The 17,754-nt window shown below is 40.4% G+C and overlaps 1 protein-coding gene across 3 annotated transcripts; it reads left to right on the top strand.

Annotated features, from left to right (window-relative positions):
* Positions 1 to 2,579: 2,579 nt before the first annotated feature.
* LOC121529291 (protein Tob2) lies at positions 2,580 to 17,682 on the top strand. Of its 3 annotated transcripts, none has more exons than XR_005993567.1 (3): positions 2,580 to 2,805; positions 3,548 to 3,704; positions 5,009 to 5,416. XR_005993567.1 is itself a non-coding variant. In XM_041817092.1 (3 exons), the coding sequence occupies exon 3, from the start codon at positions 8,745 to 8,747 to the stop codon at positions 9,930 to 9,932; it is 1,188 nt and encodes a 395-aa protein (XP_041673026.1). In that variant the 5' UTR covers positions 2,580 to 2,805; positions 3,548 to 3,704; positions 8,549 to 8,744; the 3' UTR covers positions 9,933 to 17,682. The 3 variants fall into 3 exon arrangements, 2 of the variants coding, with proteins under 2 accessions (XP_041673026.1, XP_041673027.1); XM_041817092.1 differs by lacking the exon at positions 5,009 to 5,416 and adding an exon at positions 8,549 to 17,682; XM_041817093.1 differs by lacking the exons at positions 3,548 to 3,704; positions 5,009 to 5,416 and adding an exon at positions 8,549 to 17,682.
* Positions 17,683 to 17,754: the final 72 nt, after the last annotated feature.

Raw genomic sequence — 17,754 nt, forward strand, 5'->3', positions numbered from 1 at the left:
AAAAGTTGTTAGGATTGCTGTTGTCTGGCATATTTGCACTTACATTTATTTAAACATAGATTAAATAAAGGCACATTTAAACACAAACTCAAATTCCAAAAGGTTGGGACATTATGTTAAACGGGATTAAACACTCTATAAACATCTGGGGACTGAAGACTCTGATTGTTGAAGTATTAAAAGTGGAATTGATTCTTTCTTGTTGTACATCTTGAGTTTTGCAACAGTGAAGACTTCTGTTATGTTTCCCTCTTCATAATGTACCATACATTGTCAATGGGAGACGAGTCTGAACTGTAGAATAGTTTGACAAGTCTAGTACCTTCACCCTTACTGTGAAGCCATGCTGTTGTAACTCGTGCAGAATGTTGCTTGGCATCATCTCGCTGAAATAAACAGGAAAGTTCCTGGAAAAGACATCACCCTGATTGCTCCAAAAACTTCATGCATATCTCAGCATTATTGTTGACTTCACAGATGTGCAAGCGACCAATGGGGACTAATACACCCACACCGCCACAAATGCTGGCTTTTGACCTTTTTGTTGAAAACAATCTGCATAATCCTTTTCCTCTTTGGCCAAGAGGACTCAATGTCCATTAATCCCCAAAACAATTTGAAATGTGGACTCGTCAGACCATGGCACACTTTTCCATTTTAGGTCAGTCCATCTCAGATGAACTTAAGTCCAGAGAAATCAGCAACACTTCTGGGTGTTGATATACGGCTTTGGCCTTGCATGACAGAGTCTTTACTTAGACCTGTAAAGGCAGCGACCATTGCATTGCAGCTGCATGCTCAGGAGCATTGTTCTCAAACTGTTTTTTATCCACAAAAGTGGATATAGCGGCGATTTGTTCTTTTCAATTAACAAACAATTTCAAAACTCAAAAAAATCAAAGCGACCACTGTGGCCCGGGGATAGTAGATCTTACGCAGGATCAAAAATGTCAATGTCCATGCAAAAATTATAACTTTTGAGGCGTTTATTCACAAAAGCTTCTCACAAACAATTAGCGTTCTCCGCCTTCCTGACTCATGCCTTCCTGGTAAAAAAACCATTCACCTTCCCCGGTGCACGCCCATCCTATCCTACCTGCCCATAATATAGACGTCACCTTGTGCAAAACTACCAAATATATCAAAACAAAAGCCCCAATCAATAATTAATTACTCTATACGATAACATTAGCTGTATCAAAATTAATCCTTAAATTCTCCCCAAAAAAATAATGAATAAATGTAAAATTATCAAACAAAAGGAATGATGTGAATAGCTACAACAGTGGAGAACCTCGTATCACTGTTGATTATGAATGACTGAGCCTTTTAGGAGTGCTCCTTTTATACAGAATCATGGTAATATCTCCTGTTCCCAATTAACTGACTTACTTTCTGAGTATTCCTCAACTTCCCCAGTCTACCCTTGCTCTTGTCCCAACTTTTTTGTAGGCATCAAATCCTGGATGTCTGTATATAAAAAAAGCAGAAATATTTATCAGTTCAAACACACCATATGTTGTCTTTCTTCTGTATTCAGCTGAATATAGGTTGACAAGGATTGGCAAATCACTGTTTTTTACACTTAATTTTCTATGTCCCGACATTTTTGGAATGGGGTTTTGTAGACAGGTGTTAAACTGCTTTTAAAAATGTCACAAGTTCAGTCTTCACAGCTTACTTCAGGCAAATATGTGCAACATGTTCAAATGAATGACTGTGAAATATTTATACTTTAAATAGAAGGAAAGAAACAAAGAAAGATAGGAATAAAAAAACAAGTCATGCATCTGTTAAATATACACAGAACTATTTTGTGCCTAATATATGATAACATTTTTATTTCCATTTATATGTAAGCATACAGTATATAAATCAAGGCTTCCCTGTTTGTTCATACAGATAATGTCCAATGAAACAGATAAACACAAAATATTTTAAATGGTGATGATTACAAGTCTATAAGCATATAGAATAATAGTTCACACAATGCTGACGCTCAAGTCATTTATACTTTATGTAATTATCATTTTTGTCTCATTTAGAGCTCAGAACATCATTTCCCACAATCCCCTGGTAAAGTCAGGTTCTCGTAGCTGCGAATGGACGCTTCAGTCCAATAACCTGCAGGTCCTCCCCCCTCTCAGCCAATCAGGACTCTGTTGCTATCACCGTTTATATTTTTAGCAGCACTGTGCAGCAAAGTACACATATCCCTCCGCAAATTGAACTAGAGCTTGATAGGTAAGGTGGGTTATATTAAAACTATAAAAGGTAAAAGAAAAATGATGTTGTGGCGCAGTTATTTTCTGCTACCACCATGGCTTGATGTGTTCTCAGTGAGAGAAAAGGCTACTGATACGATTATTTATATTCTTTTAATCATTAAGTGGTTTATATTAAAGTTAAGGTTGTCCTTTTATTGGATTATTTATTTACAAGCTGGTAAACACCTTTATGTATTTCTTTATGTTGAGAAGTTAATTAATCAGCAGTTATTAGAGGATGAAGAAAGTAGTCCCAACCGTTAGGGGCGTGTGGGCGAGTCACAGAGTGTATAAATACGCCGGGTTGTCAAACAGTAAAGTTTGTGTGGATCCTCCATGAGAGTCAGCTGGAAGAGAAAGAGAGGCTGTTTATTCATTTGGAGACCATGACAGCGGATTAAATCCGTTTAAAATCGAAGTTTAGATATTTATCAGTAATCAGCAGAAACACCGAGTCGATTTAACGAGAAATAACGGGATAAAACGGGAATTTAAAGCGAACGACGGAGTCGAGCTAGCTGTGCATCAATAAGGAAAGGTGAGTGGTATAATGTAAGCAGATTAGCAGACGCTATTTTTATACCTGAATGTGAAAATGTATTTTTATTTCATGTGGATTTGTTTATGTGAACAGCATGTTTCTGTGTTGGGGTTTGTCTCCATTAAAACGCGCCAATTGTTATGAATGACTGACGGAAAACACTCCATAAATAAATGCTAATCTTCTCTTTCGTCCTTTTTATGTTTGATAAATCGACCCTCCGTCCGCCTGTGTAGCTGTCACCTTTATTCCCAGCCATCTTTAATGTTATGGAGGATGTTAATGCTGAGGAGGGGCTCTCCTCCCCCTCACACCGAGCACACAGTTGGTCCAAAGCTGCTCAGCTTTTCATTTAAATCAACATTCATAGTCTCCTTTAGATAAGCCATAGTCCTCTCTGCTCCAGCTCCCTCTCACTGAAACACAGCATTAATGTGCAGGTAGACCCTGCTGCTGCTCATTATCTCAGCCTGTCAGCTCACATGCAAACCTGCAGGACATTTCCACACCATCGCCATCCTCTCTCCTATTCCCCTCCTTTATTTGATCTAGTGCTTCCCTTGTGCATGTAAAAGACTTAAAAATTTCTTAAAGGAGCATTCAGCTGTCACAAAGCAATTCTAAAAATGCCCTTTTAGATTCATTTTAATTGATCCTATCTTTCACTCACAATCATAAATCCTGATATTCCTGAAGGGGCTTTTGTATTCATGTGTCTTTTTGTGCTTTTTTTTGTCAGATTACAGTGCATGTGCCTCACAGCAGATAAACTCAGGCATGCAGTGGACTCTGCAGCTTTGCACGCTGTGCAGCTCTCATAATGAGACCATGTAAACAAAAATAGCTGCTGCTCAGAGCTGCAGCATCAGGCCTGTGAAATAAAGCCGGCGAGCTAGGTAAGGAACCTGCAGCTGACGAATAGAAACCCATCAAAAGTATTTATTACACTAAAGATTTTAGGGACATTTCAAGGTTTAGGTGATGATCATATCCTTTATTCCACTCTAAAAGCATCAAATCTGCTCATCATGCACGCTGATCTGTGTTATGTCATTGGATGACATTGAATGTATCTTACTTTTCTATAATAAGAGCCTTAAAATGCAGCAGAGGCTGTGTGCAGCGTGAGTGCACCCTGTGGTGCTGGTGCTGTGCAGCTGATGGACTGTTCTCTTCTCCTCAGACATCTTTTTTCTATATTATCTCATGTTTTTACTTTAGAGGAATTTATCCACAAATTATGCATAATAATTCTTATTTACAGGGCGCCCTGGGCAAAGACCTAAAAGAGCCCCTTCTTTGTTTTTGCAAGAGCAATAGTAGCTTGTGAAAAGGAATATTTTGAAGCATTTCTCTTCAAAGTAATGCCATATGACTGACTGCAGGACATAAATGTGAGCTAGCATTTCTTGCTCATAAGTTCTTTTATGAGTAATATAACTTGAAGTCAGAGTAGTAAACATGTCTCAAGGCAAGGTGCAACTCTTCTTCTGTGTAAATCATCATGTCAATCACATTTTTATGGCTTTGATATTTCTATACAGGCATATTGCCTTGATATGAAGACACAGTACAGCATTTTAGGGGGTTTGAACCTCATATGCGTCCATGGATTCTTCCCCAGGTCAATTTTATGAATATCAAACTCCATTTTGATGCTGCTCCGTTCACTCTGGGCACCTTATTTACATTCTAAATACTTGTCCCAATAATTGAAGTCATTTTTGATGCATATGACTTGCACCTATTTTGCCTTGAGGCCTCTTGGTGCATGAAAGCCCATGCCATATCCCACCTTAGCCTAATGGTAAAACCGCCTGTGCCTATTTATATCCATTCTGACCACCCCCACCTTCTCCTTCAATGTCACCTTCTTCACGTGAGAAGGGTTGATGTAAACGTGGCGTGGAGCGCTCCGTCCTGCAGGCGTGTTTAAGTCTGTGCACGTTTATCTGCGAGAACATCAGAATTGTGTTTAATCGAGGCGTCTTTCTAATCTGAGCTGCTGAATCCCATCTGCCTGAGAAGTCAATGTGACTGAATTGTTTGTGTGCCTGAGTATGAGGGGGAAGGGAAGGGGGTGGTCACGTGCACTGCATGATGGGAAATGGTGTTCTGTGGCGCCAGCTTACTGTCCTTCCATTTTACACCAGTTTCTCTGTGATTCTTGTTTTTATAACTGTATTTTCTGTATGCAAAGGTGAGATCGGCGTGTTTCTGCCTGCAGAGCAGACTGTGAGTGTTTCAGCTGTGAGCAGGAGCGGCTCCATGGGATCACATTCAGATTATAAAGGATTTATGAAGGCCACAGCATCTGTTACATCCATCAGAACATCCTGCAGACCATAAACCCAAAATATAGAACATGGAGCTGAATAAGAACAAGTCTTCTCAACTATTTATGAACCAAACAGTGTGAGCCTGTAGATCTGGTGAAATGTGACGCTTTCCCTTCATCCATCAGCAGTGTTTACACATCAAACAAATGTACGGCATTTTTTCTCTTCTAAACTGCATGTGATTTTATGACTTAGGCCTTTGTGGTAGGCCTTTTGTGCCCTTTTAAATATCTGAGAATAATTAAGAATAAAAAAGGAAGTAAAATCTCCTATTTGGATTCATTTTTACTGTCACAGTTCAGAATAGAAGGGATATAATAGGTTAGTATGAGACTAAAAGTGCCTTCTTTATGTTGTTTCAAGCACTAACCCTACTGCGCTCTAACCTGCCGATGTTTTTACATCAGAGCTGTGACCTTTAAGGGAGATGCTAAAATAAATCAGACAGTTTTGCTTAAATAATACTTTGCTAAATGATTAAGTAAGTTTTAATTTGGATTATGATTAAAGCTCCCCACAATCATGGCATCAAGAAACCTGAGATCAACAACCTGTGGACATAGCCAGCACCTTTTGCGCTTCCTGTTTCAGAGCGTTTTTCACCAGCGTTTGTTGCGGGGTTATGAAAGTCCACCTCCACTTTCCTCTCTAGGATCCATAACTCTGTTTTCATATCTCTGTGTGGTTAATATTTCCTTTATTTAAAAGAAAACATCACCAAGAAATTATAAAAATAACGAAAAAGACTCTGGAGATTGTGCATTCAAAAGACGACTCAGATCCATCTCTCTTTTCCGCCATTGTTGTTGACAAAGCTGGTGCCATAGCGCCCTCCCCCATCTTGATTGTGATTGGTTGGTAATAATCCTCTACAACATGGCCTAAAAATAAAAATGCGTTTTATTTCACCAAACCCAGTTTAAGGGCTTACATTTTCGAACTTCTTGGTTGGTTTTTATACTTTCATTCGACCAAGATCCTTTATAAACAACTTTATATTGGCCTGATATCAAAATTTAAATTTTAAATTTTATATTTAAAACCTTTTTTTTTTTTTTGGCTGTGAATGTCAGATGTTTTAAGTACACAAGTTGTTTCTTTCTTCATCCATATGCATTAAAATGTCTTTAAAAGACTGAAGTTTTAGGTCTAAAATACATGTTTGAGTATTGATATCGATATCAGTATCGTCTAAAAGTAACCTGTGAGTATCGGCATATCATTTATCGGCAAAATATCAAATATCATGAAGCCGTAGAAAAAAACATGTTAAACTCAATGTGAAGATGCAGGCTTTTTGTATTGAAGTGGCGCTGAGAGCGTCTCTGCTGTCCCTCATTTAAACATCAACTCCTGCTGCCTGTTTAATTCACCAGTCAGCAAAAATAACTATAAGTGTCTCTGTTATCTCGTTAAAATGTTTATATAAAGGTTGGTGTCTGTTTCAGACAGAGAGCAGAAGAGAGAAAAGACGATGCCTTATGGTCGTAAAGGTCTTACCAACAGACTTTTTTTAAAATTTCACTTCACATCGGTTAAATATTTCTGTCTATGTGCTCTTAAATGACACAGCATAGGTCAAAACAGGTGATCCTGTTAATAATGATCTGAAGATTATTTGGTGGGCTATATGATAATATAGATCAGGGATCATCAACTGGCGGCCCGGGGGCAGAATCAACCCCGTCACAGCTTCCCATACAGCCCCCAGAGGATTTTTTTTTTAAATAAAAAAATGTGCAGAGGAAAAATATGTTGTGGTATTTAGGGTATGTTAATTAAAAAAAAAAAACCACAATAGGCTTTAAATGTTGCCTTGAAGTTTGATCCATTTTACAGAAATCCACCCATCAGTCATTATTAGAGAATATGATACACGATAAAGAAATACTCATGAATTCGTTCTTGATTAGAGTGGCTGTTTTCCACTTTAGGCACTTTGCGGGTTCAATTTTTTGCTGTCAGAGAACCACATCAATAGACTCGTTTCCTGACCAATTTCCCCACCAATCACAACACAGCATTTTAGTATCAAACCCAGTGAAGGACACGAGCCCTAGATTTATATAACCAAAATACCGCAATCGCCCCCTAGCGGTAGCTGCAGTTTAGGCGACTGGGACTGATCTCACTGCCAAAGGCAAAACATTGTTTACATTTTTCAATAAAAAATTAATTAAACAATTATATGTTAATTTTGGAAACATATTTGGTTAAATTTAGTTCTTGGGCAGTCTGGCCCCTTCAGCGTCTTCCAAGTAAAAGCAGGCCCTCATACAGATGTGGTCGATGACCCATGCTATAAACTAATCGAGCCTCCATTGGCACATCCATGACTCTGGGACACAGGAAGCTTTACCACTCATTACGTATGGGAAGCCTTATATGAAAAGTGATCCTGTTTGTATAAAGCAAATAAAAATGCCTAAATGGTGTTAGATGAACCAAGCAGGTCGCCCACTTTTACTCTTTAAGGGAAACGCTATGTAGAAGGAGAATTGCCTGCTTAAATGCATGTGTGTTTTAATGCGTCTGTTGAGGCAGAAAGAGTAAGTCGAGCAAAAAAGTCCAAATATTTTCCTTTACTATGAGGCATTTCTGACAAGTTGCTCTGTTTTCAACCAGACAAAGCCCAAAGGACACAGCGGAAATAGATAAAGAGAAAATCTAGATTTTACTTATTCCATATTTAAATTTCCCACAAATGATTAATTGATAAAATCAATTCATCACCCAGGCCTGGCTGGTAAAAGAGGAAGGACATTGACAAGAATGAAGCTGTTCTAAAAGTTGAACTTTTTATAATTGAGAGCGCTGCGAAAGAAAAAGCTGACATCCAGGATGTTTTTGCACTCAGGTTGCTGAATGCTGAGATGCTGGACTACACTGGCTTTTTACTGAAAACAAGAACTGCCGGTGCAGAAATGTCAGCTGTGGACACCAGGACTTAACAAATACTTTCCCACATGTTGTGATGCACATGCTTTAGCTATAGAATTTGTCATTTGTGGTTTCAGTGTTAAATGCTGGCCACAGGTGTACATAATTTCTTCAAAAACACCGTGACACATGTTTAATATTTGATCTTAACATCAGTCAGAATAAATGTAATGATGATTTCTGCCTTAATCAAGCAGCCTTAATAATTACATTTACTAAACAGCTTTACCAGCAGATGGGATTTTTTTCAATTATTGCTTTTGCAACCAAAAGGACTGATGTTATCTCCAGCAGTTCCCTCATTGCTCATTCAGTAAAGCTTGACTGTAAAGTATAAAGTCTCCCACTGACTGTCTTTATGGGATTTTTCCACATTTGCCTCCTCATCTTTTCCCATCATCCTCTTTCATCTCCCTCTAGTTCTCAGTTAGCTGACGCTATTCTTGTCTTTTTCTTCCCAGGTTGGACCTGAAATCGTCTCCGTGACCAACGGCGTGCTGACAGACCTTGGAGGTGCCTTCACCATGACGACAGTAAAACAGTCACACACTTTACAGTAAACCAGAGGGCACTGTTTGTCTCATCCCCGCACTCGGCATCGTCTCTGATCTCTTCTCTCCGTCACGGCGCTTGCCACAGCGCTCACCACGTGCAATCATGCATCTGGAAGTAAAGGTGGCGCTGAACTTCATTGTGTCCTACCTGTACAACAAGCTGCCTCGCCGTCGAGCCGACCTGTTTGGCGAGGAGCTGGAGAGGATCCTGATGTCACGCTTTGAGGGTCACTGGTACCCTGAAGCCCCCCTCAGAGGCTCTGCTTTCCGTTGCATCCACCTGGGGGCGCCACGGGACCCTGTAGTGGAGCTGGCAGCGAAGAGGAGTGGTCTAGACACGGAGGAGGTGCGTGCTAACGTCCCTGCAGAGCTGAGCGTGTGGATCGACCCTTATGAGGTGTCTTATCAGATCGGGGAGAAGGGTGCCGTGAAGGTGTTGTACCTGGAGGATCCGCCGGGCCTCGGCTGTGACAGTGAGGGGGCGGAGTCAGATGGGAAAGGTGATGTGGAGACAGAGGAAGCGAAGAGTGTGGGTTTTAACCCTGACGCTCAGGTGTTTGTTCCTGTTGGAAGTCAAGCGTCTCCTGCCCTCATGCCCTCACTCTCCAGCTCACCAACGCCGCTGTCAGCCCCACCCTGCTCCACTCTCTTCACCTACCCCAGCGCCAGCACGCCAACTGACCCTGCCGTCCACTCCTCCAACACCTCTACCCCGTCTCCTCCCAGCAGCGGGCTGCCCTACCTCCCTGCTCAGCAGCCGCCCGCCACTCTCCCTGCCGCCCGGCCTCAGCCCATCACCTTCACCACCGCCAGCTTCGCCGCCACCAAATTCGGCTCCACCAAGATGAAGAAGAGCAGCGGGGCGGGGTCAACAGCCGGCTCTGCTCAGAGGATGCTGTCACGCTCCCCGACCACCATCTCAGCCCCAGAGCTGCTGAAGCACAAGCCGCTGTCTCTGTCGCTGCACTCGCTCGGAACGCCGCTCGCCAGCCAGCTTTCCCCTAACGCCAAAGAGTTCGTCTACCCAGGATCCCCTGCCCCCCTTTACTTTGAAACCGACGCCCCGCCCATACAGCCCCACGCCACTCCATTCCAACCAGCCCACACCGTTGCCACCCACCCATCCTTCGACCCTTTCTCCAGCCCTCCTCCGGCTCAAAACGTGGGCATCATGAGCAGCAGCGGCAGCGGGATCCCATTCATGGAGAAGGCGCCGTTTGTGGATGGATTAGGAAACTACAACCTGCAATATCCCGCCCAGTCCTTCCAGCCAGTGGTGCTGGCTAACTGAGCCTCCATCTGTAACCTGGACAGGTTTGACGGGCGTGGGAGGAGCTCTGTTTTCTAAATGAAGTTGTCACACTAACACAAGCTAAGGATCCGTTTATTACACAGATTTAAACAGGTTGTGTTTGTTTTGGCCCCGCCTCCTCTGGTTCTTCACTTTCTGTGTGTTAGCGTTTGTTACGGGGAGGGAGGAAGGGAGGGGATTTTTCTACCTTGAGTCGTTGCCAGTCTCTTCATGTTGATCATTTTGCATTGAATGTCGGGATTCGTAGTCCAGTAGCGCTGAGTTGGCTGGCTCTGTGAGAAAGATGGCCAAGTCCTACAGAGAGCGACGGCTGTGGAGAGCTCAGCACTTTGTTCTGCAATCTGCTCCGACCCACATGCCACAAACAGAGAGGGTGTGTGTGACTGTGTGTGTTCTGTTTTGTTTTGGCTCAGTGTTTCTCATGCACAAGAACAATCTGACGCTGTTGTTGTCAGCCGGTGTTTATCGGAGCAGTTTAACGTCTGCAGAAAGCGTGCATGATGAGGCGTAGAGGCAATGAGAGTGATGGAGGGAGAAGAGATTATATACAGGAGAATGTATCCCATAGGGATGTCATGAAGGCACAGTTTAAACTTTGATATATTCTAAAAATCAAACAGTATTGATTAATGTTTGATAAAGCAAAACAAATCTGACACCTAATATTCTTTACTTTATTATTTATAATAGCAAAAATCTGCAGCCCAACTCCTGCACTATTAAAATGGCACAAAAAGCTTGCAACATTTCTGCATGGTAACATTGCTGATGTGTTTGTACTATAACAGTGCTTTTTCTTCTCACAACTTGTCCTTAAAATAGATTGAAGAGCTTAGGTTTGCTTTTAGCTTTGGTTCTTTTTTACATTATTTTTGGGAAAGTACTAGATTGTATAGTTTCTAAAACACAGCAGTTAAGTGGTGCTCCATACACACAGGCGGCCCAGGTTCGACTCTGGTCTCTCATCTGCTCTCTCATCCCCATTTCGGACTTTATCCACTTTCCTCCTTTTTGTTAAAGACATAAAAAGGCCCAAACATATCTTTAAAAAAAAGAACTCATGGTATTTAAAAGAACTGGAGAATCAAAAGATTTGACAACTTTGGATTAAGTGGAAGCTCAAATGAATTGCACATAATCTTGCACAATAAGCAAAGAATATCAAGGAACCCATTATGTATAAATTGCAATATTGCGGGGGAAAAAATTAAAATGATCTCAAATCGTTCAGCTCTATTGCCAACTGATCTGAGCAACATAAATCATTTTCACTCTCCTTAGGTTGCAAACACGATTTTTAAGATTTTCTATTAAGCAAGTCCTAGATGCCCAATATTGGGCAACTTCTCATTTTCAGTTGCCAAAAGTTTCAGCTGATATTGAGGGAGGCACTCCTGGCCAGTTCTACCATCTAGTCCAAACGTTGCCAACTGATTTGTGCAACTTTAAGGCCTCTCTCTTCCAGCTTCGATAGTGTTTGATATTATTTATGGGAAAAAATAACAGGTTATTTTGTTTTCAACACACAGTATCAATGAGAAAAGATTTGATAACCTTGGTCTGAGAATGTCCGCAGTAAAAGATCAGCTGGATGTCATTCTTGTTTGAAAAATTGATACCAACAAACACTATGAAATAAAACAAAAATACAAATCCTAGACACCAAGTATTGGGCAGTTTCTTTTGTTCATGGTCACGAATGAAGACCTGCTGTTTTTTTATGTTATTGCACTTTTTTGGCACAATCACTCATTAAAATAAGATTTTTTATCATTTTAAAACCCATAGTATTAAAAAAGGACTGTTAAATCTGACAACCTTGATTGAAGGACACCCATCAGTCCTGTGGTTTTTGTGCAGTTTTTGTTGGAGTTTGCGTGTAATTTTTGATGGATTCGCTCCTCTCCCACACATCATTGAAATTAAACAAGTAAATCGTTATTGATCATCATCATGACAGAGTTTTTGAGTTTGTCAGACACAGTGGTCATTGTAAAAATCCAAACTAAAATCTGCCTGTTTACAGACAACAAAATAGTTGATACCTCTGTGATCCACACAGGGATCTAAGTTGTGTTTTCTACACACACTCACGTACAGTTACACACACTTTTCCAGGCAGTGGTGTGTGAAGGTGAACGGGCGGTGGCGAAGGAGAGGGGGAGGGGATGCAGCAGGGATGGTGATAAATGGCTTAGCATGACTTTGACTATGAAGGAGAGGTTTTCCTCTGAGTGGACACACACAGGGAGGAGGGAGAGGAGGAAACAGGAGGAGCGGCTCCATGTGCTTTAAGAATGACTCTTTTAAACCCTGAACACGTTTGTGCCGAGCTTAAACCATTCTATTCTCTCTCTCTCCTTTTTGATATTCTTGGGCGATCTCGGCTCCTCACGCGGTTACAGAAAACACAGAACATAAACACTTCAAGCTTCTGCTTCCGTCTGCTGTACTTATGAGGATAAAGATGTAAAACGAATGCTTTTGTTTGAAAATTTACAGATCTTCTCACTGCAGCATGAGAGAACAAACGCCTTCCTAATTGCACAAAAACATCAGCAACATTTACATGCTGTGTTTTTGCATCAGTAGTATTTAAAGCACCAGTGCTTGAAGATGACATCTATCTTATAAGGCAGTTTTATAAGAGAGACATGCATCCTTTTAAAAACATAAAGCAGACAAGGTGTGGCACTAAATTGCATTAGAACATTGGCAACATTTTTGCAAAACTTTAAAAATTCACTCTTGATTTAATTTGATCAATTAAGCATGAAGTCAGATTTTGACCAAAAGCTTCCATGAGGGGAAAAAAGGAAAAGAGAGCTGGCTGTCTAAGTTGCGCAAATAAGTTGGCAACAAAATACTCCAGGCTTCTATTTCCCGCTGCAGATATGAGGGCGAAAATAAAAACATGAAGGCAGTTGGGGGGAGAAAAACTCAGATCTTCCAGCTGCTGTGTGAGAAAAGAAAAGGCCCTTTTTTAGTTGCACAAAAACTTTGGCAACATTTCTAGAATTTAAAGTTGTCCAAAATGTCTGGTCTCTTAATGTTTCAAAATGACCAAATCCCCTTTTTTTTAGTTTTTGTTGGTTTCAGTTTTAGTTTCCTCTCCAAATTGCACAAATATGTTGGCAACAAAACACAGAACACCTCAGGTTTCTATTTCCTGCTGCAGATAAGAGGTTGAAGATCAAAGTTGTTGCATACAAACCTTAAGATCCTCAAGTTGCAATGAGAGGAAGATGGAGCGCTTTCTTAATTGCACAAATACATTGGCAACATTTTTGTTTATTTAAGTTGTAAAAAATGTACAATCTCTCAGTGTGTTTTCGAATGATAAAAACTGAACGGCTGAAGGTGTTAAAAAGTACAGAAACGTACAAAAAGATCTACAGCTGGTGGTCACAGTTTACAAAGAAGTGCTTTCTAAATTGCACAAATACATTGGCAATGAAACACAGCATGCAACCCTGCCTCCTTCTGCAGATAAGAGTTTTATGGTCAAAGTTGTATACAAACCTAAGGATCTTCAGGCCATAATGAGAGGAAGACAGAGCACTGTCTTGATTGCACACATTGGCAACATTTTTATGTACTTTAGTTGCTATAATGTAAAATACCTTTAAAATATAGGTTTCAAAATGACAGTCTCTATAATTTAGAATTACTGGTCTCAAAAAGTACTGAAAAAAATCTTCAAAAGTTAATATTTTAAAAAGGAATTGCTTTATAAATTGCTCAAATTTGTTGGCAACAAAACACCGAAAACAAACTCTTCAGGTCTATTTCTTGCAGCAGATAAGAGGTTGAAGATCAAAGTTTTTGTTAAAAAAAAGTTTAGATCTTCAAGCTTCAAAGAGAGGAAGATTGCACAAAAACATTGGCAACATTTCTGTGCATTGAAGTTGTCAAAAATGTTTCAAAAGACAAAATATGTTATTTTAATTCTCGATAGTTTCAAAAAAGGATACATAGAAACTTGGTAAATCTATAACTCTTCAGTCACAGTTAAACTGAAATAAAAGCTTTTCTTAATTGCCCTAATATGTTGGAAACATTTGGAATTGCTAACCCGTTGAATTCCACTGAATACGAGATGGGTTGCTTTCTCAGTTTTCCTTTGCCAACATTTATGTGCGTGACAACTTCTGTACAAAAACTTCAGATATTCAGTTTGCTTTTTACATTTCCCCATTCTTTACCGGTTCCAAACATTGCTTACTAATTTGTGCAATTCAGGCAAAGTGCAGGAGTTGGTCTGCAATTTTTGACAATAAAACACAATAAATCAGCCATAAATGGTTGTCCAGGACTTGTATTTCTGCTGTTGTGGTATCAAACATATAATATATGAGAGTTTAAACGGCGGTATCATAGTGTCGTTCAGTGATGGATTGACAGAGTTCCGTCTCTCCTGTACTCGTTGACCTGCTGGGTCCATGTCTTTGGTGGTTTGGGTGGTCTAACCCTCAGATTTTGAGCTGTTCAGCACTTTATTTTATCACTGAGCTCTGAAGCTTTGTGTCGCCCACGGACAGAAACCGTGTGTTTGCTTGGTAATGACACGATCTCATCAGCTCCAGAGATTCAGACAGGAGATTAATTTGTGTTAAAGACATCGGCTGCTGAGGAGAATCTGTCCATCGTGGGTTTATTTGAATGTTTTTGTAATAAATGACCCGAGGACTTGTTCACGTGCATGAAAAGATTGATTTCTTTATTTTCAGGGGAACGGGGTGGGGAGTTTTCATTTTTGTTCATGCTCTGATTTAGAGGAAAAAGATGCATTTGTAATGTTTCTTTTTTGTAATTTATTTCAAATCTTTCTATATTTTTGTTTTTGCAGATTCTCACTGACATTTGTACGAGTATAAGACGTGAAAAGTGCAGGAATATGTAAATACAGAGTTGTTCTGTTGAGATTCTTTGTTTAGTTTCTTACATGCTGAGGTTATTTTTTCACTAAATAACATGAATATATGCAAACTGAGACAAAATAAAGATAAAAAAGTATTGAATGTGTATTGTACCTTGTACAGCATTAGTGTAATAAGACGGGTAAATGTATTAAACCCTTGAGGTGGATGAGGAGTTTAAGACGTGAATGTTTACAGACGGTTTGTGTAGGAGAACATCGCTCGCATCACTTTTTCTGTTCATCCAGGACACGCTGAAATATGTCAGAACATTTAAACCAAAAATGTACATTTCTCTTTATTTTGAGTCAGATTCACATTTTGTGAATTTGATGCATTTTCTGTGCTCGTCCTTCCTTTTGATTCAGATTATCCCTCTCTTTTTGCACATTAATCAGACCAACACTCAGTACGTTTACATTCAGTTAGAAATAGTTTATTGTGTTAAAAGGCAGGAACTGGACTCAAATCTAAACACGTTTGTCTGACAGAAATCATACTAATTAGGCTCAAGGTGCACTCTACACCCAGTTGCCCCTATACCGTGCCGAAGCATGATTTCCCCCTTCCCCAGGTCCTCCACTGGCCTACAGTCAAACTCCTCCTCACTGACCTGAGCATGGTTACCTCTTGTACATGCATCATAACCTTGTATTATGCCACATAACTGATTTTGTGGCTCATTTTAAGTCGTTTTGGTCGGATACTTCTCTGGTTATCTGTTATGCAAGGTGATACATCATTTTGTAGTGATTATACAACATGTCCATGTTGGATACCCATGCTTCTGGTGGTGCATGAGGAACCACGCTGTAATGAAGCCCACATCGTCTATCTGTGCCCGGGTGCACTAACATCCAAATAATGTGGTTAAAGATTGTTCACAATTGAAACTCACTCAAGCACGGTTGCTTTTTGCACATTATGTTGTAATACGACGCTTGAAACTTTGCTTTAAGGGAACATGGTTTTGAGTTGTTTTAGTCAAGAATATCCCCTTAAACATCCTCAATTTCTCTATTATGCAAGGCAGCAGAAATGACGCATTCAGGCTATGTTGCATACCCGAGCATGGCCAGCCTTACCATGCCAAAGCCTGGTTTTTTCCATCTGTGCAGGTTGGCCATAACGCATCAAGCTTATGTAGTCAAGGATGGATTTATTGTGCACTCATACTAAGCCCTGTTGCACCATATCTTGCTGAAGCACGTTTGACCCCCTCCAGGCCCAACCAGACCTGAGCACAGTTACCTCTTAAACACAGCTGGGTCAAGAGTGCGGAATTCCGAGAACATGACAGCAACTTAACTCACTTTTGAGTTGTTTTAGTCAGATATGTCCCCCTAAAATTCCTTGATTTCTCTATCATGCAAGGCAGCACGTTGATTTTTCAGAAAGTATTCACCTTGTCCATCTTGTGTGCTTGAGCATGATCAACCATACCTTGCCAACCCCACTTTTTCCATCCATGCTGGGAAGCCTTGACACATAAGGTTTATGTCTATCAAGACGGATTTTGGGTGCACTCACATCTCGCATTAGGCCCTTTTGCTCCTTACCATGGCGAAACACGATTGTCCCCCATCCCCAGTCCCCTTCTGGCCTATGCTCACGGCTCCAAGCCCAACTGGACCTCTTGTACATACTATGACATGCAGATTCTCCCTTAAGACTTCAGAATTCTTGTGAGTTTTATCCTGCTGACTGTTAATTAGCAGCTGCCTAAATTTCAAGTAAACGATCGACCTTTGCTTCAGACCAACTTGTTGGCAGCAAACTTGTTAGCCTAGTCAACTAGAAAAAGCCCAGCAGGAACTAGCTGAAAGAAGGCGTATCACCATCTACTGTGGTGGGGTCAGAACGAACCTCCATCAATATATGGAGTGTGCCTGTACCGGGACAATAACAGCAGTCCACTTTAAATGACCTAGCTAGACTATGGCGCAGCTGAACTTTGCATGTAAACGTACTGACTGTTTGTGTGTCCTTGAACTTAAATCAGATTTATTCCTATTTCTCTAAAGAAAAAGTGTTTAACCTCCCAAAAAATGAAGCCATATCCAGACTGTCTTTACTTACACAGACGCTAACCCTCTTTTAGTGCAATCTAACGCCATAATTTAAATGACCCTGAAGGATTCAAGGGGTTACTACCTCTCCACACCCTGAGTAAAATATAACTATAAATGTATATCTATAGAAATGTCTCCTCAGACAGAGTTAAGGAGGTTTATGAAGGAAATGAATGTGCTGTGAATGTGATCCAGTGTCACTCAGCCCTGTTTGAGACGGCCTGTGGAAGCTTCTTTGGAAAATTCAGTAACATTTGTCTGAAAAGCTAAAGCTTGTTTGATCTAGAGCAAGTACATTTAAAAGATGATTCCCACCTTGGTTGGTTTCTCTCTAAACACAGGCTGTTCCTCATTCAGGGCTGGACGTGATCGAAGAGGAAAACCAGAGTTTTGTACCCTGATGTCCTTTGCTTATATCGACGTGTGCGTTTTATTTTGCACTTTGGAATATTTCATTGTCATAAAGAAGTTTATTTTCTATGTAAGATTTCACATTTAAGAGTAAAACGGATATAATTCAGATGATGTATAAATATATAGTGCTTTCTCTCCTGCCTGTATTTTATTATTTTTCCTATTTTGTACACCCTGTAGATGTCGAAAGAATCTTTCACTACTGAAAATGCAAAGACCTGTTTTCTGTGCTGCCCCTTGATACGGGGACTTCCTACTGCAGTTTCTTATTGTTCAGATTCTTTTTTAAGTTTGTAATAAAAAGAAACAGATTGGCAAAAAGAAGCATGGAAATAAGATGATTGTGTCCTCTTTGTTCATGTGTGTGAAGAACCGATGTTCAATATGAGGGTTTTG

The sequence above is a fragment of the Cheilinus undulatus genome, linkage group 21 (genome assembly GCF_018320785.1).
Source record: "Cheilinus undulatus linkage group 21, ASM1832078v1, whole genome shotgun sequence".
NCBI lineage: Eukaryota > Metazoa > Chordata > Actinopteri > Labriformes > Labridae > Cheilinus > Cheilinus undulatus.